This window comes from Onthophagus taurus, chromosome 7 (genome assembly GCF_036711975.1).
Source record: "Onthophagus taurus isolate NC chromosome 7, IU_Otau_3.0, whole genome shotgun sequence".
Lineage (NCBI taxonomy): Eukaryota > Metazoa > Arthropoda > Insecta > Coleoptera > Scarabaeidae > Onthophagus > Onthophagus taurus.
The window spans coordinates 16,835,943-16,861,073 of NC_091972.1; the positions used below are offsets into that span (position 1 = coordinate 16,835,943).

At 33.1% G+C, this 25,131-nt stretch overlaps 1 protein-coding gene and 1 long non-coding RNA gene across 2 annotated transcripts; one reads left to right on the forward strand and one right to left on the reverse strand.

The window, feature by feature from the left end:
• Positions 1 to 6,413: 6,413 nt before the first annotated feature.
• Positions 6,414 to 25,077, reverse strand: LOC139430797 (uncharacterized). The gene is made up of 3 exons (XR_011641165.1): positions 24,844 to 25,077; positions 24,391 to 24,740; positions 6,414 to 6,725 (listed from the first exon to the last, which is right to left on the reverse strand). It is a non-coding gene; the product is annotated as an uncharacterized lncRNA (long non-coding RNA).
• Positions 14,496 to 20,604, forward strand: LOC139430863 (glutamate receptor 1-like). Its single transcript, XM_071198282.1, has 6 exons — positions 14,496 to 14,582; positions 14,637 to 15,111; positions 15,159 to 15,438; positions 19,593 to 20,104; positions 20,175 to 20,356; positions 20,413 to 20,604. Exons 1-6 carry the CDS (start codon positions 14,496 to 14,498, stop codon positions 20,602 to 20,604), a joined length of 1,728 nt encoding a protein of 575 aa, XP_071054383.1.
• Positions 25,078 to 25,131: the final 54 nt, after the last annotated feature.

The following is a 25,131-nucleotide window of genomic DNA, read 5'->3' on the forward strand; positions in this document are numbered from 1 at the left end:
TTCCAACCGGACTAAAAAAATGTTTTTATATCTTTCAGTATTAACAAATATTATTGTGGATGTTTATTTTAAACAAACAAATTGTGTTTTCGTAATTCTTCATGGTGAAAATGATGGATTTTCTTATTTAAATAAATCAGTTGTGGTGTTTCGATATACTAAATTGGATGAATTAAAAGAAGATTTTGTTAAAAGTGTTTTAATAAACAATATTTTTTGCAATTTTTTTATTATACAATCAAATGAACGAACGGTAATTTTAAATTATTTAGAAGAATCGATTTTACCTAAGTTAAAATATCAGTATGATGAACGAGCGTATTTATTACTTCCAAGTAAAAATGATTCAATTAAAGAAAAAAAATTAATTGCAACGAAAAGAGAATTTTTAAATATTTTAGATGTTTATTATAACCAAAATGAAGAAATATATAATTTATATAACTATCTAAATTCATCTTTAATCGATATTTGGTCCCCTAAGAAAGGATTTTTATACAACAACAATCTTTATCCTATTAATAACAACTTTCATGAAATAACAATTCGAATTACTGGATTTAATTATTTACCGTACGTTATTTTTGGCGCCCAAAAATCTTTCGGGATCGATATTAACCTCCTGAAGCTTTTTTCGACGATTTATAATGCATCTTTAATTATTTTGCAAGAAAAGGAAGAAAATTGGCAACGTTTATATGAATTGGTTCGTGAAAACCAAGCTGATGTAGCTTTAGGTGGCTTTCAACTTACGAGAATTTACAAAGATTTAGATCTGACAACGGTTTATTATTACACGAAATTTAAAGCACTCGTTCCAAAACCAAAGTATTAAGTTAATTTAAAAAAAAATTTGAGATTATTAATTTTCTTTATAGGTTATTACAAGGAACTTTAGCCCCTTTTAGGGCTTTATCCCCAGGAAGTTGGATTATATTGACGTTATTATTCATTACATTTATTGTAATAATAACTTTAATTATTTATAAATCTCAATTTTATCAAAAATCCAACATTATTAAAAGTTGGTTAGCAATTTATGGGATGTTCTTCGCTCAATCACCATCAATTCCAAGTATTTTACTTACCTTTAAAAGCATCTTCGTTTGGGTTCATTTAACAAGTTTCATTGTCGCCTCTATTTATAACAGTGGAGCTGCTAGCATATTAATTGTTCCAAGGTAAAAAAGGTAAATTAAATTAACACCTTTAATTAATATCCAACCATTTTTAGTTATGAACGTGCAATTAATTCTATTGAGGAACTAATCGAGTGCGATTTAAAACTTGGGACGTTTAACATCGAAGAATTTTCTTTACCTTTATCTTCATCTGAATTTGTAATATTTAATTTTTACTAAAATCTAAATTCATAACAATACTTGTAGGTGAGAGATAATAAAGTGATTAGCCATTTCTTTGAGGCCACTCACAAAGAAATTAACGATATGGTTCAAAATCGCAACGCTGGAATTATCATTGAAGAAACTAAATATCGTAATAAATAATTTCATTAATTTTTATCGCGCTTTATTGGTAAAGTTTTAGTGAATTATGCATCTGAAAATATAGATCCAAAAACAATACATCATCTACAATTAATGCACGATAGTATATCATCGGTTCATTTGGCGTTTATTTGTAGGAAAAATTGGGAATTATTGAAATTTTTTAATAAGTTTATCATGCAGGTCGTTGAAGCTGGGCTTATTTATCCTTGGGAACAAGAAGTTAGAAGTTTTTATATTTTAAATCGTTGTGGACGTGCTAACGTGTATGTAACATATTCAAAGTAATTATTTTAACAAAGAATGAATCATTTCTTCTAATTGAACCGAGTAAAGTTAACCAAGATGGAGATAGTTGTCCAATATTAAATCAATATAGTATCGATCATATCGTCGGTATACAAGAGAATGTGACCAAGTCCAAAATTTTAGATTTTTAGGTGTCAATGCTCATGTACCGGAAATTCAATATTATTTTTCTGGAAAAAGTGAACAAGTCCAAAAATGCCATAATAATGCTTATAATTTCAAATTCCATAATGACCAAGTCCATTTTGTAAAAACCTGTACAGGAGAAAATGACTAAGTGGACTTAGTCATGTTTTCTTGTCAATATTTTTATCTCTAGGATTTGACTTAAATTAAGATAGCCATGCATTATGCTTAACGAAAAAAAAACGAGAGAAAAGATACAGAAATATGATGTGACAGACAGGGAAAAGAGAGTGACGTTTGAAGTTTAAACAGTTTATCATAAGTATCATAACAATTATTACTTAAATCAAAATAAAATTGTGTTCTATGTTATTAGACTTAATCTTTGGTAACTATCTACACGTATTACAATAATTTTGTTTTTCGGATATTTAGTTTTAAAAAATAATAAGCTAATGCAATAATACCTTATTTTAGTGGCAAAATGAGTTGTTCGAAAAATTATTATAACAACGCACAAGAAATTATTAATGATCTTAGGGATGTTCCGGCAGAATTTGCTACTAATTCTAGTAATACAAGCCCTACGACTTTAATAATAAATGAACCACTAGTAAATCCTACGCAAGTTACTATAGAAAAACGCAGATGGGTAATAAAAAATCCTCAAGGAACAAAACGTGAGAAAAACAAGTTATTAAAAAAATCGTGTTTAGCGTATATTAATACTAAAGGCAAACAAATGCCTGCAAAGTCCCCAAGAAATGTAAATTGTGACAATTGCCGCTGCAAATGTACAGAAGTATTTCCTGCAGATCGTCGACAAGATATCTGTAAACAGTATCACAGTCTATCCTATGACAGACAAAAGGACTTTATAATTAATACCGTTGCAACTTCTGAATGCCGAAGAAAACGAACGAGGGACTCTAGTAGACCTGCAAAAAATGTCTCTAAAATTTATACATTTGTAAAAAACGGAGAAAAGAAAAGAGTTTGTAAAAATTTTTACTTAAAAACCTTGTCGATAAGTCATGGTCCGGTTGATTCTGCTATAATGAACATGGACACAAATGGAATAAACCATTCAATTCAAGATCGACGAGGAAAAAGTTTCCCAGGAAATAATACTAAACCTGTCATTTTGAATGAGGTGAAGAGATATATAGAATCATTTCCTGTGATGGAATCACACTATTGTAGACGTGGAACTACACGGAAGTATCTTGACTCTACCTTATCCATTCTTAAAATGTATGAATTGTATAAAGATTTACAGATCAGCAATCAAAAGGATTTTGTTTCTCCAATAAAATATAGGAGGGTGTTTTGTACGCAGTATAACTTATCTTTCTTCAAACCAAAGAAAGATCAATGTTTGCTGTGTGTTAAAGAAGCTAAATCTATTGAAAAATCAGAAGAATTTCTTTCTCACATAAAGCGAAGGGATGATGCTAATAGAGCAAAAGATTTAGATAAACAAAGAGCAATTCATGACAAAACTTTTGTATCAGTAAGTTTTGACTTACAGAGTGTCCTGCAAATTCCATGCTCCGATGTATCACCTCTTTACTACAGTCGAAAGCTATGTGCATACAATTTAGCAATTTATGAAGCAGCTCCACCAAATAAGGGATATTGTTACCTTTGGTCCGAAGTTGATGGCCAACGAGGAAGTTGTGAAATAGGTACAGCTTTGTTGAAGTGGTTTAAAACTTTACCTGATACTGTCAAAGAAATAAATACATTTGCTCTTTTGTTGTTTGTAGTCAACCAGTTACCTATAGAGATTATTACTCACAACTTTTTAGAAAAAGGTCACTCGTACATGGAGGCCGATTCGATGCATAGTGGAATTGAAAGTGCAAAAAAATACATTCCTGTATTTTGTCTTAATGATTGGAAGACAATTATGACACTAGCAAGATCCAAGAGAGGCAAAAATAAAACTTCTGGTGCCTACATTGTAGAGCAAATGACTTACCGTGACATTATTGACTTGAAAGCACTCAACTCAATACATCTATACTACAAAATACAATTCGGGATGAAGGGGGTGAAAAAATAGAATGGTTAAAGATCAAACAATTAAGGTACGAAAAAGAGAAAAAAAATTTATAATGTTCCGATACAACTATGATGAAGAGTATAAAATGTTTAACATTAAAGGCAAAGCAAAAGGTAGGCTCAGTAATAATATTCCAAAAGAAACTGAGTTAAAGAAATGTTATACTGAACCCTTGCCTATATCGATCAAGAAGAAAAACGATTTAATTCAACTTTGCCGTAAGGGGGTAATTCCGATCGAATACCACGGTTGGTACTTTGACATACCGAGTGATAATTCCTTGAAAGACAAGTGTCCAGAACCCTCACACAATGAATATAGTGATGAAGACATATGAAGTTGAAACTAGTTACTACTACTTGTTTAATTATAGTCTTTTTTAAGTTTAAATACATATTCTAGAATCTGCATTGTTCATAGAAACCATTACAAACCTATGCAGTTGAAATGAGTTACTGGTTTAGTATTTGCTTAAATTAATTATAGACTTTTTTAATTTAAAATACATATTCTAAAAACTATATTATTTATAAAAATCATTATAAACTAATCTCACGTAAAATAATTGATTTTATAATAAGAAGCAAAAATTAGAATACTAATAACTCAAAACCACTATCTGTGGACTTAGTCACTTTCTCTTGTATACCGACGATATAGTATCTTGCTGACGAGGCCTAAGCTTATTGAAGTATGACGTTACTTCAATAAGTACTAACTTCATCTTCGCTAAGCCGAAGATGACTACATCAACCTTTCTCCGTCTTAATTTGGCTTTTATTTTATTATACTTGAAACTTAAACGATGAACCTGGAGCAAACCTTAGCTAAATTTCTCCGTCTTAGTTAAACCAACGTCGCTTGCGGCCGAGGCAGTAGAGTTTAACACAATAATAAACAATTGATATTGCAGCGTATTGACTATAAGCAGCTTACGTATAATTTAGTATAAAGTATGATTTCACTTAAGTCGAGGTCGCTTGCGCCAGAGTACATAAGTTTAATACAATATTTATACATTATTAGACAACACATTTTGCACATTCTCTTACCTATAAACTGATTTAAGCACGTAAGTATCACTTCACTGCCAGATCAGTGCACAACAGTTATAAGGGATACAGCGGCGAGACATCGCAACGAAAAGTCGAGAAATGGAGTTTTGATGAGAGCTTCATTGCAAAATAAATAGGCAACAAGAGAAGTTTTAATGTGAGCCGAGGAAGCAAAATAAGAAGATTTGAGGCAAAACGAGGATATTCGAGGTGACATAAGAAAGTTCGAAGCGAGGCGAGGAGATTCAAGATGTCACTAAGAGGCGACAAGAGAAGTTTTGATATGAGACGAGAAAACGAGTTAAGAAGTATGAGAGACAAGGATATTCGAGGTGAGACAATAAGGTTCAAAGAGAGACGAGGAGATTATAGTCGACGTGAAGATGCGGCAAGAGTAATTTTGATGTGAGGCTATAATATTGGAAGCAGGATGAGGAGTTTTAACACGATATGAGGAGGCGGGAGAAGGAGACTCGAAGCGAAACGAGGATATTCGAAGCGAGACAAACAGGTTTGTTGAGAAAAAAGGAAATCCGAAGTGGGGCGAAGAGGTGACAAGAAAAATTTTGTTGTGAGACGAGGATGTTCGTAGTAAGACAAGAAGATAAGCAGGTTGGATGAGATAACGAGATTGCAACACAAAGAGGCGAGAAGAAAAGTTATGATGTGAGGCAGGAAGATTCAAGGCGAAACAATACGGCAAGAAATGGAGATTTGATGCAAGACGAGAATGTTTGAAGTGAGACGAGAAGGTAAAAGGCGAGACAAGAAAGTTGGAGCTGTGACGAGGAGGTTTAAGCAAGTTGAGGAGGTTTAAAGCAAGACAAGAAGCCAAGTTGGTTGGATGCGAGATGACGAGATTGGAAATTAGATGAACAAACTGACTCAATTCTAGGGCCTGGCCGTGTCTCGTGCACATAAATCGGTTCTACCTTAAATTCGTAATCTCATAGCGGCGGATTTTTATGAAATGAACATTACCATAGAATATGTGACTATATAAAGCCGTATGTAAACTAATAATGAAAACCAACATGGCGATTCAACCTCGCGATATAACCTAAGTATACCAACTGAATTCAGTCCAGCTGATACATTAGTGTGAAAATTATCAAAATTTTTGTAAAATTGATTAAACACATTCCCAAACCACTATCATTCTTAGCATCATATTGTGCAGGTGGATCTTCCATGAATAACACTGTTACCACACTCACCCCATCACCTAATTGTAAAGAATCAACTCCAGCTTACAACATATATTGCACAATTGCAAATACGGCCAACGTAATTTGAGAAAAAATGGATCATTTAGAATTTAGATAAAATCGCAGAACAAATAAATAATCGCTTGTTAGGTACTGTTTTTATTGCATACAAGTTTCCTTAAAATAAGAGGACAAATTATCTACTTTGCTTTGTTGCATCTTACATCGTCTTGTTATGAAGGCTTAGCAAATACCTTCTTGGTCGATTTCATAACTCACTAGAATCCTGAAGTGTACTCGTTAACTTGCAGTAACTTGAAAAGTCATGACTTATGGCAAAAAATGACAGTTAAGAACAGCTGTGACTTTCAAATCTTAATATTCATTATTTCGAACCCAGAATGTGGCAGCTCTCACATTAGGAGTAATGAAGCCCATCCGCGACGACTCTCTAATAAAAGAATTTAAATATCAATGGTAGTTGCAAGATGTCATGTTTGTATCCTTATCATATTTGCTTTTGACCTTGATAATTTCGACACAAGTTGATTGACACCATTAACACAACAGAAATCACCATTAATTTAGCCCAGATCGCTCGGCAGCCGAGCAGAAACTCTGCAATATATGATCTCCAGTTTTGGGATGATATGGTATTAGATTAATCAGCCGATATCATCCATTAACTTAGCCGAGATTGGCATTTCCGCAGGTCTAATAGATTTAGATAAATATCTCAAATGTTTTGGTAGTAACTGTTGCATTATAGTACCCTTGTGAATCTCAAAAAGCATACAATGCCGAATATAGCATTTGGCTGGTCATTTCGAATATCGACATGCGCAGAAACGACATTGCTTTCCGGTGCCCAAATAGGCAATTGAATATTTTAATAAGATTTTAATAAAATATCGTCATCACCATCTGAATTCCTTTCATTTGGTCCTTTTGATACCCTTTTGACCTAGACTTTGAGGTTAATTTTGGTCCCGGCTTTAATTATTGTATTTTAAGCTTCAGTTTGGTGTTCGCTATCATGTTATATTGTGACATGATAAAGAACATTAAAAAATCAATTTACATAAACGTTAGCAAGTTCACATAAACCATCCAATCTTCATTAAAAAGAAAACTTAAATGTATTGAATTTATTTTTTAGGCGATATATTTAAGATCTACACTCAACTATCAAAGATCGATAAGATTTTCGTCAATTCAATCTCTTGAAGTAACTCAGTTGCAGCTTAATCACGTGTACGGTGCTTTTATTACATTATTGATCGGGCTAATTTGCAGTTTGGTAATTTTTTTATTAGAATTAGGTTGTTTCGATGTTTTGAAATTAATAATTTTAAAAGTGCAAGTTAAAATTAAAAAGTTGATTTGCAAAATTCCTTTTCTTAATTAAATGTGATCAACTATCCGTGTCAAAAGTCAAGGTCCCTCATTTTAGAGATTTTAGAGAAGTTTGTTGTAATTTCCAATCGGAAAAAATGGTTCTAGACTGGGCGTCGCGCCTGTATTTTACCTACATAAAGAAATAAAGGCGCGACGTTCTGTCTGGAATATTATTTACCTTTTTTTCCGGTTGGATCGAACCCCTCTCTTCCCGCATGCTTTATTACTGTTTCTTTTTAATTTATAATTCTCATAAATCACTACAATAAACTTTATCACAATTTTTTTTAGTCTTAACTTTAGGCAAGGGTATTAGAAATGTTTGGAACTAATTAATGTAGCCTATTCATTCTTTCAAATATAAACGCAATCATTGATAAAAACATCCCTATAAATAACATTATAAAAGCTCCGGCGAGTTGCTTCAAATGTAATTTCCGCAATGAAGAATCTCGGCGAGTTGAAAATTTGATGATGTTTTGAAGTGTTATTGTGGAATTGAATAAAATGGCCTCATTTTCCCAATATTTGGTGAGTCCACTCTCAACGACACGAAAAATGAATTCATTGAAAGATCTCATTAGAGGAAAATGTTTCTTTGTGCACAGCAATAAATGGTAATAACAAATCGAATCATCCATAACTTGAAGTTTCATTAATCCATATTTCTCTATCCCATTTAACGCATAATTCCCTACAATTTTTAATTAAAAAAAATTATTTAATCTTAAATAATTACCGAATGCTGTTATTTCCGTTAATCTTCCTATATTTCCTTCAACTGTAATTTTTTCTAAATCGTCCAAAGTAAACTCAACGAAATGTTTTAAAAGATCTTGGTCAACTTCCCGATCAGAATTAACAACTAATAATAAATAATCCTTAATAGAAGTTGTCCCAACTTTAAGATCGGAGTTAATAAAGTCGTCTAATTTCCTAATTGGTTTTTGATATCTCGGAACGATCATCAAACTGGACATTCTGCTATTGTAAACCATCGACATAAAAAGACTCATTCCAAAAGTAGAAATCATCGCTGCTTTGTAATTCATTGCTACCCTATATAAATAATTTGGTTGTTGGAGATAAATCCCGAAAACGTTTAGAATTGTTAAACGGAAAATCCATAATTTTGATTTGGTGTTTGTATATTTCGGTGAAATCGATGCTAAGAATAACGTTATTATTGATGTTATATAAATTATTATTATAATAATCCAAATTTCGCGTGGGAATGGGTAAAAAGCCAGAGGAAGTTGTGATAATAATCTAAAAATAATTTGTTTTTACTTCTTAATCAATTCATAATAAATTATTTACTTCGGCTTTGGTACCATAACTTTTAATAAGGAGTTATAATGTGGTTGCGCAAAATCTAAGAAATGATAAGAGTAATAAATATAAATGAAACCTCCAAGGACGATGTCAACGTTGTTATGAGCCACTTCCGCTGTTAACCCCGTTGGTTCTGTAGCGTTATCATATTGAACCCCCCAATTAACTTCATCTAACATTTTTAATACGGGCGTTGCGTTATGTCGGTATATAAATTCTTGGATTAATCTCATATCGATACCATAGGAATCAAAATAAGACGATACTGAAAAGCTGAAATAATTTTAGTTGTTTTAGCGATGATAATTTACCTAAAATCGCGTATGGATTATAATTAATCGAAGCAATTTTAATTTGTTTCCCTTGTAAATTTCGAATTTTATCGGGAAATAAATTATTTCCATACAAAAAAGTTTTATTTCCAAAGAACCATTTATCAATCAAGATTTCTTTATAATAATTAGGACCATCATAAATAATCGAATAAAAATTATAACAAATTTTACTGTTAACAAGAAACGTTGCGGGTACGTTTTTTACATAAACACTTTCATAAACTTCGTTTCTATCGATATTTTCATCCAATAGAAATAAATATTTTCTATCGTTAAATTTATAAGGCGATTTTTGATCTGTATACATTTCGTTTTCAATTGAGTTAAAAAAGCAGTTGGGGTGACGAGTTGCAATTATAAATCCTCCGCAATAATGATTTAAATCAAAAAGAGATTTATTTATCTTAACCGAATTAAATGTGTCATCATCACAATTTTTTACTTGGGAAAAGATCACAATCGATTGCTCAAAAATGGTGAAATTAATGGGATAATCACTTATTAGAAATATGCAGTAAAAATGCTTAAAATAATTTGTTAAAATTTGATTTATTAAACTTGAAAGGTTTAATAACATTTTTGCAAGAAACTTTATCTAGTACATGGAGAAAATGTAAATACGGTGATTTATATAACAATCGAGATATTGATAAAGTTGTGATAAATAATGTTTGTGATAAATGAATTTTCCTTATTATGTTGATTTATTATTTGGATTCATGCGATATGGGTTTTATCGGAATGAATATTTAATCTTGATTTATACATCAAAAAGCATCACGTAATTTAAAAATTACTATTTTAAGGCAAATAATTTTAGCAGGAAATCACAGCATGGTACAGGCACAGTAATTTCTTGCAATGGATGCTAAAATATTTCTGCTTAAGTTCGCAATTCATTGTAACCCCTTTTTAACACTCTAATTGATACCAGATATGGGTTCTATAAGCCCCTCAATAATATCAATAGAAGAGTTACTATAACTTTAAGGCCCGTTAGGTTATCTTCCTGCATAGTCGTCCAAGTTCGAATCATGATAGGGATGTGCACAAATAAATACACTGCTTATGTATATGCTTTTCAGAATGTCATAACAACTTGCAGCTGGTGCGGGGATCTTCATTAAGTATAGCTATTCTGATTTTTTATGATAAAGTTATAGCTTCCATGCTAACATGACTTTCTGTCATGTCACTATCAGTCATGATTATTTAGGATAGAATACAGCTCTGCTGGAACTTGAACGCGACTCAAAAAACAAGGAAGCCACTGGACTAGAACCCAGGGATTAAGATCTGAGGAATAAATAACAGTATAAAACGATGTCTCGCAGTGAAACCTACCTCTGCTGTGACTATAGCCACGATCAAATGAAATGTGATGAACCAAATTGAAGAGGTCAAAGGGACACATGAGGATCGAATGCAAAAAAGTGGCAAAATGTTTCTTTGTGACACCTCGAATGACTGGGAGGTTCCTCAATTTTAGACTGGTTTTGGAAGCAGCAGGGAAAGCTACACAGTTACAGACGACTCATTATTTTAATACCAACGCGAAACTAAAATCAAAATACTACGTTGTGCACGAATTTCTTCGACATGGCACCCATTAGGTTTCTAAACTCTCGAACGGTGGTTGTCCAGAAACACAGAACATGAGAAGGCCACGACTTGCAAACAACAATGCAGGTAACTAACGGTAGAACTATCGTCGCTGGTCATACTCTAACATTCTCTCATGTCTCATTATGGAGAAACAATCCCTAACGTGACTTATGCCTCGGAAAACGTGGCAGGATCTATACAACATTGGGAAGTCCTGGAAGAATACTCTAGTAGTGACCTCCAATACATCCACTTCACGGAAAATATTCTCTGTACTGTGATTGCAAGCAAGAAAATAACTACGTTGCAGTGGAACCCTGTAAAACTGAATCAAATTGTTTTTTCTACCACGTTACTCTCGTACTGTGACATGGCGAAGCACGTGATTGGTCCTGCTGGAGAAGTATTTTAGTAGCTGAGGAAAAAACACTATAAACCTATAAATAGGCAGTTTGCTGATGGATAGCCGAGATTTTATTAAAATTGTAGACAGTGTGAGATGACTCTCATCTGCATCAGATCGAGAAATCCAAAGGATTCTGGTCCGTGAATCGCAAAAACTTAAAGACTCCAAAAAGCTGCTTAAATTTGCATAAAAGTAAGGTGAAGAAATGGGAAAAGATGTTAACCGAGGCCCCTGTGATATGTGTTATGAATTCATAATACAAAAAACTATGCTTAACATCGAGCTCCACAGAGCTTATATCAGACAGTATGTCAGCGTTATAATAATAATAATAATAATAATAATTTAATTTTATTCATGTAATATCACTAATCACATAGAAATCGTCATACAAAAAAAGAAAGATTATTTATTATAAAGATTATTTAAAAGACTAATCAAGAAGGTATTCAGACCACGAATAGTAACACTTGGCAACTAAATAGTCCTTCACCCATTTTTTAAAACTCAAAATTTTCTTACTTCTGACGTCTTCGGGTAACTTGTTGTAGAATTTGACTCCCCAATAGTCAGCATATTTTTTAGTAGTTTCGATTCTGTGTAGTGGCGGTCTCAACATTTCTTTTCCTCTGGTGTTGTGTGAGTGGATATATCCATTTTCAGTAAATTTGATCTTATTTTCATGTACGTATACTAGAGTTGCTAATATGTATGCCCCAAATAAGGTAAGTAATTTTTCTCTTTTGAACGATTCTTTGCAACTTTCGGTCGATTCCAGATCACACAGTGCACGAACTGCCTTTTTCTGCAATCCGAAGACTCTTCCAATGTTGGACGAGTGGCCCCAAACAACAATGCCATACGTCGCAATCGTATAGAAATTCGCGTAGTAGGCAATTTTTGCAACTTCATGAGAGGCAACTTTTTTAAGACGTCGGATAACATAAACAGCCGTTGACAATTTTTTACATATGGCATCAATGTGAGGACACCACGTCAGCTTAACATCCAATATTAAACCTAGAAACTTAACAGCTTCAGAGTTGTTGGGTTTCTTAAAATCAATGACAAGTTTCTCAGTTTTGTTTTCATTCAGTTTTAGCTTATTGTTCGAGAACCTCTTTTGGTTGCAGCCGTGGACCGCTCCCGCAACGCCTGATGATCTCTATCTTTGATCAAGATTGAAGTATCGTCTGCATAAATACAAACATCTTCCTTGACATGCACCGGTAAGTCGTTGATGTATATCAAAAACAGCAGAGGGCCGAGTATTGACCCTTGAGGTACTCCATATTTTATTTCCTTCATTTCAGACGATTGATTTGCCCAGAAGACATATTGTTGTCTACCATGCAGATAGGATCTAATCAGATTTAATTGTTGACCTCTAATTCCGTAGAAACTTAGTTTACCCAACAGTACTTCATGACACACCGTGTCAAACGCTTTGCTTAGGTCCAATAGATTGATTTGCACCAGCTGCTGCTCATCCAAACCATTCAATACAAATTCCATTACCTTCATAATCCCAGAAATTGTGGATCTATTTTCACGATAACCATGTTGGTTATTATTTAAAAAATCATTGCGGTTTAAATATCTTACTAATCTGTTTAAAATTAACTTTTCGTTAACCGGGTATAAAAGGTTCGTTAGTCGGCGCCTTGTTCCTAGTAATAAGTGCAACAACAGTAATGGATCATGCCAATGTAAATGGTATTCCCTTATTCACAGCAGACAAGGTGATATCCACAGTAAAAGTTATAAAAAGTAGAAAAATGTGCTACATGCTCAAAACTGTTATTGAGCATGTTCAACATCTGTCTAAAGGAAGATCTTCTGCGAAAGATAGAAAATTCAACCTTACATTGTGTCATTATATCATTTAGACTTCTATTCTTGCTAGACACAGCAGGGATGTTCTTGGAGAGGCTTCTGCGTTGTAGGCTAAGTTGCGTCATTAAAACTGCGTTTCATCCGACAAACAATATGTATTAACAAGGAAGTTCGGTGCTGTCCTCGAAATTGTAAACACCTTTGTTAAGACCAAACTTATAAATCACTACTCTAGACCCATTATTGTTATTGTTTTTGCTTTGGGAAGAAATTGTATGACCCCTGAAAAATGATTTTCCTATCATGGGAAATCATGAGGATCATGGAAAACCATTTCGTAGAGAGAATGGGTACTTATTTATTCCTAAAAATTTAGGAAAGAACCTAAGACCCAAAAACAAAGATGTCTCTTCTCAATCCAGAACTCTGGAATGTGTTTTATTACCTGGTGCTCCGCTCGGAAATACCTGAGAATGTTTGCTTGGTGGGCTAAGTAGACGACCTTACAGACGGTGATCTCCGCGCGGAATGTGATGGAAGCACTTATAAACATAAACAGAACTAGGAGAAGAATTCTTACATGGATGACAGAAAAATCTGAATTAGTACTACTTACCAAACGCTAGTTATCGCTGGAGATAAGTTTCTGAATTGCTAACACGGAAATTAGTAGTAGTAGAAAAAGTACTGGGAGGAAAATTAGATCTCATCTCATCTTCCATGGACAACTGAGCAGATTTTGGCTATGATGGCTTCCATGCTCATCGTTATGAGAACTCAAACTTATAAGAACACCATTGACACCATGAGCAGAGTCTGTGACAAAGCAATATTTCAGCAATCACTAAATAATTCTTTGTTCAAACTATTCATTATTGTTTCTTTTATTTAATTTATTCATTATGAGTTTTAACGATTAAATTTTCTTTACAAAACAATTTTAAAAACAAGTTACCTGTATAAACGTTTTTCCCCGATATTATTTCGCATTAACATTAATGTGACCCAATTCAAATGAAGTACTACGTATAATTTACGTGTCATTTAGTAAACATCAACGCATCACATAAATTTACAACAACCATATCATTTCTAAAAATAATCACTCCCATTTTAACCCAAGCCAATAATCGTAGTTGTTTAAGGTGACTAATAAAAATCATTTTTCAAAGCATCTAATTAAAAACGTTCTAAATTACTATTTAATTATAAGTTAGTAGTGATAAATGATGAGATACAATTAAATTTGGGCTACTTAAATGAATTGATTTTTTGAAACATTGTTATGTGTTACAAAACTCTAAAGATGAATGAATTAACTGTGTTGTTAAATACATTGTTGTTGAGTTATTTTAATAATACGCAATGTGTGTTTTTGGTGATTGATCAAGAGGTAGATTTGGAGCTCTTTGAAATTCCGGTTGTTATTTTTAATATTTTTAATCAGACTGGGATTGAAAATAATTGGATAAATTTTAATCATTCTTGTCAAGGTTTTATAATCTTTTCTGATCACCCAGTTGATGTTTTTGATAACATCGAAAGAAATATGTATATTGATCGAGAATCTCCGTATAAATTTAATAAAAAAAAGTATATATTTTTATTAAATCAAGAAGAAGATTTACATTTATTCAACAAATCTAAATATTTGAATCATGTTCCAAATGTTTTATTTTTAACTAAAAAGGAAAGCTATAAGAAATTGAATTTTGATACTTTTATATCCTCCGAAATTAATTTCACTATTTTCACTCATTCTTATTTCGGTAATGAACACGAAATTATTTCATTGGATACTTGGAGTTCGACACAAAATAAATTTCTTTTTGGGAGAAATCTTTTTTTCGATAAAACGACCGATTTGCAAGGAAAAATTATAACATTAGGGGCTTTTACTTACAATCCCTATGTGATTATAGGTAAAGATATCAATAAAATTTATTTAATTGTAATTAAGATGTTTTAGGATCCAATTATAGTAATTCGTACGGAATCGATATTAGATTAACACAAGAATTTATGAAAAAGCACAACGCAACACCGAAATTAATAATCGATAAAAGCGAAAAATGGGGAATGCAATATAATGATGAGTCCAAACCAACCGATTTATTAGCTAAATTGTATTATGGGAATGTTGATATAGTATTAGGAGGATATATTTATATGCGACATTCCTACAATTATCTAGATTTTACTAAATCTCATTACAGCTCAAGATTAACTGCTTTAGTACCTAAAGCTAGGTAAGCATTACCTAGCTTTCACGTCGAGCTACATTTGTATGACAAACTACTGGCAGTATTTTTGTGAAAATTGCATATCCGAGAAGTTCGATTCAACTAAAATATTTTCAGTTTTCTGCAACTTCCAGTTATACTGGACATGGACCCCTACTTCGTTATTTTAACTGGGATGTCCCAATTTTTATTGAATTTTCGAGATCCCCGCTTTAATATAATTCGATATAAGTCATATATCTAGATTACACCATTTTTGAGTTATTTCAGTTTTTTCATAAATTTTGATAGATGCACTCCTTCAAAATATAAATAATTTTTCGAAATTACGTTCGAGTCAAGCCAAACATTCTCAGGGATTATAAACAGGACCTATTGTTAACATAACCATTCAAAAATTTAAAAAAAAATTATACAGGTGCTCAGAAATTTCACCCGTGCGATGATGGCAACAAACCTTCCAGCAACAAACTTTTACCAGTAATTTCCTATCTACTTTCTTAGCTGATATCTTCCTTATTATTTGAGATAGCGAAAAACTAAATGTAGCATTTGAAAGCTTGAAAACCGTTTCGTTTGCCGATAAGTTGATGCTAAGATCAATAAAAAGAACTTCAATATGAAAAACACCGCTCTGTACTTAAAATAGCTCAAAATTACCAAACTTCAAGCCCTTGTGCAATTGTTATCAAACCGAATTTTAAAAAACTGTTATCACAGTCAGAAAGAGCGCTCCGTCAACTATCTATCTCAAATATCTATCGGTGTCATGATTAAATCACGATTAATATACATCGTTACATGCAGAACCGCTTAAAATTGCTCTTCCTCTAAATAACTTTCTTATTTGATAAGAGTGAAACAAGTATATTATCTATCTTACCGAAAATTTTCTGCTCTTTCTAATGGTGTATAATACGCGGCGATCACGCGCTTGCACAAGTATGTTTTTAGCCAAAAATTACTAAATTCACACGTTTTACCCACTTTTCTATGGTTCTAGAGTTTTCTCCTGGACATATAAAAAAGTTATCCACCCGAACAAGGTTTAATAGTTGATAGTTGAAGGAGTGCTCGTTTTGGCTGTGATAACAGTTTTTTAAAATTCGATTTGATAACAGTTGCACAAATACCGAAAACGGTTATTCAGTTATAAAAATTACAAAAAGTGTGGACATCGAGTTTTGAGGGGGATTTTTGAATGCAGACCTTACCCATAGGCTGTCTTTTCGAAAGTAGCAAACTTCTATGTTTCGATGTTAATCACTAAATCGTCTTACTTTCCAGCGTAGAATAGTTTTTGTTTCATATCACTTCCTTTAAACCAAAGGCAACTGATAATATAAGATATAAGTTTCTACAAAAACCATATATTTTAGATGTAGGAATGTAATGACAAAGTCTCCTTATTTTTGAACGTACAATATGCTGATGAAGGAAAAAAGTGGGGTTACCATTTAAAATAATTAACTTTTCGACTTTGAAAAATGCTCTCCAGAAATACAAGCTAACCAAAACCACTGAAACTTAATTGAATTATCCATGAAATGAAGAGTCAAAAATTTTCTTAAGTCAAACTTATCAAACCTATTTATTCCAGAAGAAAATTGAATGTGCTAATATCATGATGCAACTCTTTTTCCTAAGACAATATCGATTTGTCTTTAAATTTGGTCATTAATTCGCCAATGCTCTAAATTTAATTTACTTTTCCTTGGAGCTGGGTTCTATTGCAAATAGCAGCAAATTAATCCGACTTGGAAATCTGAGCAAGTTATAGCGGAAACGCTATGAAAATCACTATTCTTTGCTTGAGATTATACACAACAAAATTTGTTAATTTTGGTATATCCAACATTTCATACCTTAAGATCATCAACCTTAGTAAACCCAACCCAACCTCAGTAAACATCACTTACCCAACATTCCTTATTTGAAAGAATAAATAAAACAACTAACTTGCCCAACATTTTTTAGTTGAAGACAATAACCTGCAAGTATGAAACTCTTAATACTCTTAACCTTTGTAAACATAACTGATCTTTCCCAATAGACCTGCCACGGTACAAAATCTTTCCGACCATTGTTTACCTGGAGGTTATTAACATTACTAAAAAAACTGAATTGTCTCAAAGTAACTGGCTTTTGCCAAAGACCATAACCATACCCAACATTCATTACCTGGAGGTCAGTTAGCCTTTACATGGCTATTTGTCAGTACGATGCAGTTGAAGGAATTATGGGCAAACAAATATCCAAAGAAGTAAACGAAGAAATCAAAATTGCTCAAGCTAGAAATAGTGGAGAAGAAACCAACGAAGTTTCCACTGGTGCCATCCTAGGAATAATTGGATTCGCCGGTGCTATTCTTTTCATTTGCTCTTGCTGCATCGTTGGTATATATTGTTCGGAGACGGGAAAAGATGCAGACCTTACCCAATCTGTAGAATAGTTTTTGTTTCATCTCACTTCCTTTAAACCAAAGACAACTGACAACATAAAATTTTCAAATAACCACGATATTTTGTTTTTTCAAGTTTCTACAAAAATCATATATTTTAGATATAGGGACGTAATGACACTTATTTCTCAGCGTACGATACGCTGGTGAAGGAAAAAGGTGGGGTTGCCATTTAAAAAAGTTAACTTTTCGTCTATTAAGACGAAATAAGGAAATTTGGCGCAAATTTCTGACCACCTGTATAATTTTAAAAAAAGTTTTCAATGATTATGTAAGCTATGAGTCCTATTTGTGCAAACCCTGAAAATAATTGGAAAGTGGAAAGAAATCCAGGTGCGAGTGTGAAAAATGTATAAAAGAAGAAGACTAAGAAGTTCATTGAAAATTGCTATGTAATGCAGAATGACCTTCTTTGGTTAAAAAATACTGTGATAGTTCTTTCTGACGATTACGATACACTGAAATATATGTGCCCGGAACTAATAGCTTCCATTCTTGAAGTCTAGATCCTAGTATTTCTGGTTGAAATCTTGACAAATTCAGATCTTGAATAAAGTCATTTAATTCTGACTGATTTACTAAGTGAGGTCCTCTTGAGATGGCAAACATTCATCATCGCTAGTAGATAACTCGGAAATTTGTTCTTCTGCTTCTGTAATGGCATATTTTTCACTCGAAACACCTATAGGTACCTTGATACTGGCAAGGCTTCTGCATGAGGTACTGGATGAGTAGTAGAAGACGCACTAGTGTAACTAATCTTGTTCTTATTTTTCTTGGAAAACCTGAAAATTTTCGTGCAGCAAAAGTAGCAATCAACAAATGATCCGTTTGTTCACGCCAAATCATAGGTCTTGCAAATGGTATAGCGCTGTTCTTACCATTTGACCAACCTCTCAGAGTAACAGCACACCGTGCGGAACAAATACGAGTGGAAATAGAAATTTTCTATTAAAGGCGTAATAATCCGTTTATGTCGTTAGGAAGTGATTTCTCCACACACATAACAGAAGCTATTGGGATTATTTGTACTGACACAAGACATTATGAAATAAGACGACGTTCAGCTATCACAAACAGAGTTAAATTGAATCTAACGAGCCTTGCGTAGCTTCTTATATAACCACACAGCCAGAAATCTGCAAATTCCTAATTTGATTGGCTCCAGAGCACAAATATGGGTGGTTTAAATGTTGTGACGTAGGAAACAGGCAAAGACATGTTCAGACCCAATGCTCACTCAATGCTCGGCAGTACAATATAACGATTTGACAACGTCGTTCTGACGTGATGGAGCAAATTTAAAATTAGTTTCAGAATCAGCATGAAAAACGACATAAAGTACACGTAATGGTGTATGAGAAACAAAATGAAAAAAGTGACTGAAATAACTCAAAAATGGTGCAATCTAGACATAAGTATGATGACTTGTATCAAATTATATTAAAATTTAGCGGAGATCTCGAAAATTCAACAAAAATTGGAACATTCCATTTAAAATAACGAACTAGGGATCCATTTCGGATATAACTGGATGTTGTAGAAAACTGAAAATATTTTAGTTGAAACGAGCTGCTCGGATAAACCCCTATATGCAAATTTTCACAAAAATAATGCCATATACATACATATAGACGCAGCTCGTCGTGACAGACTCTATACATAATATGATCAAAATTGGTTGATTAAATATTTGTAGGCTTCTTTCTGAAATTCCTCTACCAATTTATCCATTTTCTTGGATAGTTTGGTTATTAGTATTAATTTCATTTATTACGATATCTTTAATTTTATCGATATTAGTTTACATAAACGAACATAAATATTTATTTGGAGACATCACAATGAAAATTTACGGTATATTCATACAACAATCGAATTATTTACCGAAAATAATGGAGGGTTACAAAAAAATCGTTATTTGGACGTTTATATTGGGAATTTATCTTTCGTCAATTTATAGCAGCAGAATGAGTTCATTACTAATCATCCCACGCTATGAAAAATCTATTTCAACGTTACAAGATTTGATCAAATCGGATATTAAAATTGGATGCTTCGCCGTTTTAGATTATCTCTTATTGATAGTGAATTCTGATTTGGAGACAGATCAAAAAGTCCTATCCCATTTTGTTGAATACAATTGGAGTGAAATTGTAGAGTTTACTGATGATGGCGCAATTGGAGCTTTAACCGAAAAAACCCAATCAAGTATTTAATTAGATATAAAATCGATTTTTTAAATTATGTTAAAAATATAGTAATAAAACAAAATTTTTAGGAAACTTTGCTATAAACGCCGTTTCAAAAAAGGGATTATCATTACTAGAAATAATGAGCGATTACATATGCGTTTACCAACTGCTTTTGTGCACGAAAAAGAATTTTGCGTTACTAGACGCAATGAATAAATTTATTAGTCGCGTTATCGAAAGTGGGTTAACAAATTTTTGGGAAAACGAAGTATCAAATTAATTTAAGTAAATCATAAACGCAATCTATATTGTATCACGTTTTAGGCTATTTATCAACATTCAAACATCACGATGCAAAATATAATTAGATATTCCACAAATCGCGAACGGATATTGAGAAAATTAGATCTAGAACAAGTTGCGGGGGCTTTTATAGTTTTATTTGCTGGAATTTTTTTGTCGTCTTTAGTTTTTATTTATGAATTGGCTTTAAATAAATATAATAAGAGTAATTAAGATATATTTCGTTTAAGCTGTAAAAGTTGGATAATAAAAACAAAATCATTAGAGATGTATCCTTTCGTATTATTCAATAACAACATTTTTAGAATTTTGTGAATTGGCCAAGAATGTAAAATTTAGATCGTCAGTCCAAAAATCTTAATTGTATGTGCAACAACCTTAATTAATTTGAAAAATATTAAAAAGATTCTCCAAAAAACCAAACCAACCAAAACCACTGTACTGTAACTCAGCGAATCACAATCATTGGGTCGCGACCCAAAATTGGGTCGAGAAGGGCCAAAAAATAGGTAGCATAAATATTTATTATCATCGAACACAAGTTTTCCTACTTTGCAACAATAACAATGAAAGTAACCGTTAAGGTGATTTGTTTACTACCCAGCGAATTCTGAGTTGCTCGGGGATTCCCTCCAAAATAATCTCCAACAGGTTTCGATTTGACACGTCACATTTCCAATATTATATTCTGAGAATGAGTAAGCAAAGCACACTGAGTTTGAAGCTCCCGTCGATACAACTGAACCGACTAAACCATTAAGAAAAAAGAGAAAAGTGGAGAAGTGAAGTCCCACATACAATGTGTTGCAAGAATTGAACGCGAATAAATCAAGTTTGACTAAATATGTTGGAGCAGATAACAAATACTTGAAACGTAGTTATTAAGTAGCATTGCATATTACTAAGACCAAAAATGCGTGTAATATAGGAGAAGTACTAATAAAACCATGTTTCAAAGAAGTTTGTCGAGAAATGTTTGGAAAAGAATATGCTGTGCAAATTAATAATATTCCTATGTCTGCTGAAATAGTAAGCAGACGAGTACTTAGCATTTCAAATAACCTGGAATTACAACTAATTGACAGATTGGAAGACTCACCATATTATGCCTTACAGTTATTGATAGCATACGTAAGATGTATTGATTTTGAGTTGGAGGAAAAGAAAGATGAATTATTATGCACCTTAAAACTATAATCGTACACTACATCTCACGAAGATTTTGATGCAATAAATTCATACATTGAGTCTAAAGACATTTCTTGGAATATATATACGGATGGAGCAGTGGCGATGGTAAGAATAAACACAAAAAAAGAAACAGTTTTAGATCATTGTGTAAAAATTGTAAACCATACTCGTAATAGCGCAGTTCGGACTCGAGGAGGAAAGTACTGAAAAGATTGTTTGACTGAAGAAATACCTCCAAATGGTAATGACCAAAATTTACTACTAACAGTACACTTCAAACACAACATATGGCTTGCAAAGGTTGCTGACCTTACTGATATTTTTCATCATTCAATGGAATGTTCACTACCATTTGCAACAACATATTTTGCGAAAAGTGGCTTTTCAGTTCTCGCTGTAATTAAGAATCGAAAGCATTGATGCCACAATGAGATTAAATCAGTCGATTGAACCTAGGATGCATAAATTGGTGAATCGAGATGTAGCAACATAAAAGACTCTAATCTTACAAGAAATGCTTATCTCAAAATTGATATTGTTATTGTTTGTACATTTAACTGAAATGCATAAATATTATATTTAATAGTAGACTTAGGTTTCATTTTCAATAACAGCAATTATCCTCTCTTTTAACTTCTTATGTGTCATTTCACATTAAGATTTTATGGATATTTTTGGGCCGCCACTTAAAAAAGTTTGCGGAACGCTGCTGTAACTTAATTGGATTATCCTTGAAATGAGGACCAAACATTTTCTTATACTCAAACATACCACACCTATTAATTCCAGAAGAAAATTTAAAGTGTTAATAGACTGTTAACATGTTGCAACTCTTTCTCCTAAGACAATATAGATTTACTGCAGATCATATCTAATTCTATACTTGATAATTTCAAGGAAAGAAAATATTTCAAACTAGAGTGTCCTTTGAATTTGGTCATTAATACGCCAGTACTCTGAATTTAATTTACTTTTCCATGGAGCTGGATTCTATTGCAAATAGCAGCTAGGTCCAGCTGAAATTAATCTGACTTGGAAATCTGGGCAAGTTATAGCGGAAGCGCTGTGAAAATCCCTATTCTTTGCTTGAGATTGTACACAACAAAATTGGTTAATCTTGGTGTATCCAACATTTCATACCTGAAGGTCATCAACGTTAGCAAACCCAACCCAACCCAACCTTAGTAAAGATAACTGATATTTCCCAATAGACCTGATATTGTGCAAAATTCATAACCTTGCCCAACATTCTTATCTTGAAGTCAGTGATCATGATAAACAAAGTAACCTTACTCAACATTTGTTACCTGTAAGTCATTAACAAAAGTGACCTTTCGCAAAGAAACTGGCTTTAGACGAAGTCCCTAATCTTCGCCAACATTGTTTACTTGGAGGTTATTAACCTTAATAATAAAACTGACCTGACTCAAAGTGAGTGGCATTCGCCAAAGACCATAACCATACCCAACATTCATTACCTGAAAATAATCTGAGTTGGAAATCTGAGCAAGTTATGCAGCAAACGCTGTGAAAATCCCTATTCTTTGCTTGAGATTGTACACAACAAAATTGGTTAATCTTGGTGTATCCAACATTTCATACCTGAAGGTCATCAATCTTAGCAAACCCAACCCAACCCAACCTTAGTAAACACAACAGATATTTCCTAATAGACAGTTTAGTTAACAAAAGTGACCTTTCGTAAAGTAACTGGCATTGCCCAAAGACCATAACCATGCCGAACATTCATTACCTGGAGGTCAGTTACCCTTTACATGACTATCTTGCCAACGCAACTGCCAGCGTGACTCATCGTCAGTTAAAGAAATTATGGGGAAATCCAAAGAAGTAAATAAAGAAATCGAAATTGCTCAAGCTGTAAATATAATAGTGGAGAACAAACCAACGAAGTTTTGACCATCCTAGTGGTAATTGGGTTCACGTCGCTGGTATATATTGTTCGAAGACAGGAAAAGATTATGGAAAAAAGATTACGTCGTCATCTCAGCCAGGAAAATTTTCAAATAATGAGACGCCCAACCAAATAAAGGAACTATTAGAAGAACTAAGAAATTGTCATATACATTTGTCCAAGGAAAACACCAATACAAGACAATATAGTGATAAAACTTAACGGAAGTTAGATAAAGTAAATAATTTTACTTTTAGGCAGAATTTTAATGTAAAAAATCGTATTAGGTTAGAGATAAAAGAAGCTAGGGATAATATTATATCTATAGACATGCTATTAGAAACTATAACAGATACAATGCCAATCAGAAGTTGTAAATATGAGCGAAAAATGCCGAAAACTTTGTTGCCCATAATGAACGACACTGAAGAAGTCGCAAGGCAGTTAGTACATGCCATCGAACTATACGATTCTTTACTAGATCCAGATGGGATGAAAATATTAATAGAAAATATTACAAAGCGTTCTTGCAAAATATACCGTGTATGGTCACCAATTTTTACAAAGAAGCGATTCCTGCCATTGCGAGAAGTTCTTAACCTTACCGAACATTCCTCACCTAGAGATCATAAAACTTAACAAAAAATACTGATCTGTTCTAAAGTAACTGAAATGGTTGTTGCGTAATGCGTAATATACAACCTTACCCAACATTCTGTACCTGGAGGTCAGTGACGCTAATAACCAAACTAACCTTACCCAACATTTGTTATATGTAAGTCATTAATCTTAATTAACAAAACTGATCTCTCATAAAGTAACTGGCAATGAGCAAAGTCCATTTCCGTATCTAACATTCAATAGTTGGAGGTGAAAGACCCTGAAACAAAACTTACCCAGAGGCCAGGTGCCAATTAAAGTAACTCCCGAGACCCATGACGTACGAACATATGATAAAGTCAAATGGATTTGCCTACATCTCCTCTTTCATCAGAGCTTGGACCAGTTTCTTCATGTATTGATGGACCTACCACACTCATTCAACAATGACGATTAAAATCCCATTTTATTTCTGGCCGGTTAAAATCTCCAAATGGCAGGAATTTGTCAGCAGAAAGCCATACCAAATTTCACGCTTGTTCTTCAAGATTCAGAAACAAATAGGCACATGGTATCGCAGCAGACTGCCCTGTCAGATGTGAACCCATTGTTATTTATTCGTTATTATCATATAGTTATGAGACATCTGCAAAAATGAACAACGACCAACATTGTTTCAAAGTTGTTGAAAAAAAGGAATTTTTGATTATATCTCACAACAAACAAACAAATAATAGCTATTAACATACCGAGAAATGTTATGAGGTTATGACATTTATTACAGCCGCAGATGTCAGATTGAAATCCGAGCTCGAAGAGCGAGGATTTTAAGACATCTAAGGCTGTAATGTGTCATAACATCGAGGTTTGTTCAATAGTTTATCGGTTTCAGGCGACCACCTTCGCATTTTGATGACTTTAATGCGAACAATAGTAAATCAAAAATTCATTTGCAACATTTTCCGTAAAAGTCAAAGTCGTTATACAAGTTGGTTGCTAGGTAATCACAAAGATGTTTATTTGTCAACAAATATTTA

Excerpts from the sequence above, each read along its gene's own strand:
- LOC139430863 (XM_071198282.1), top strand. The coding sequence starts at position 14,496 with ATGAATGAATTAACTGTGTTGTTAAATACATTGTTGTTGAGTTATTTT. Across the intron at positions 15,112-15,158 it reads CAATCCCTATGTGATTATAG|GATCCAATTATAGTAATTCG; the intron begins GTAAAGATATCA and ends AAGATGTTTTAG. Across the intron at positions 20,105-20,174 it reads AACCGAAAAAACCCAATCAA|GAAACTTTGCTATAAACGCC; the intron begins GTATTTAATTAG and ends CAAAATTTTTAG.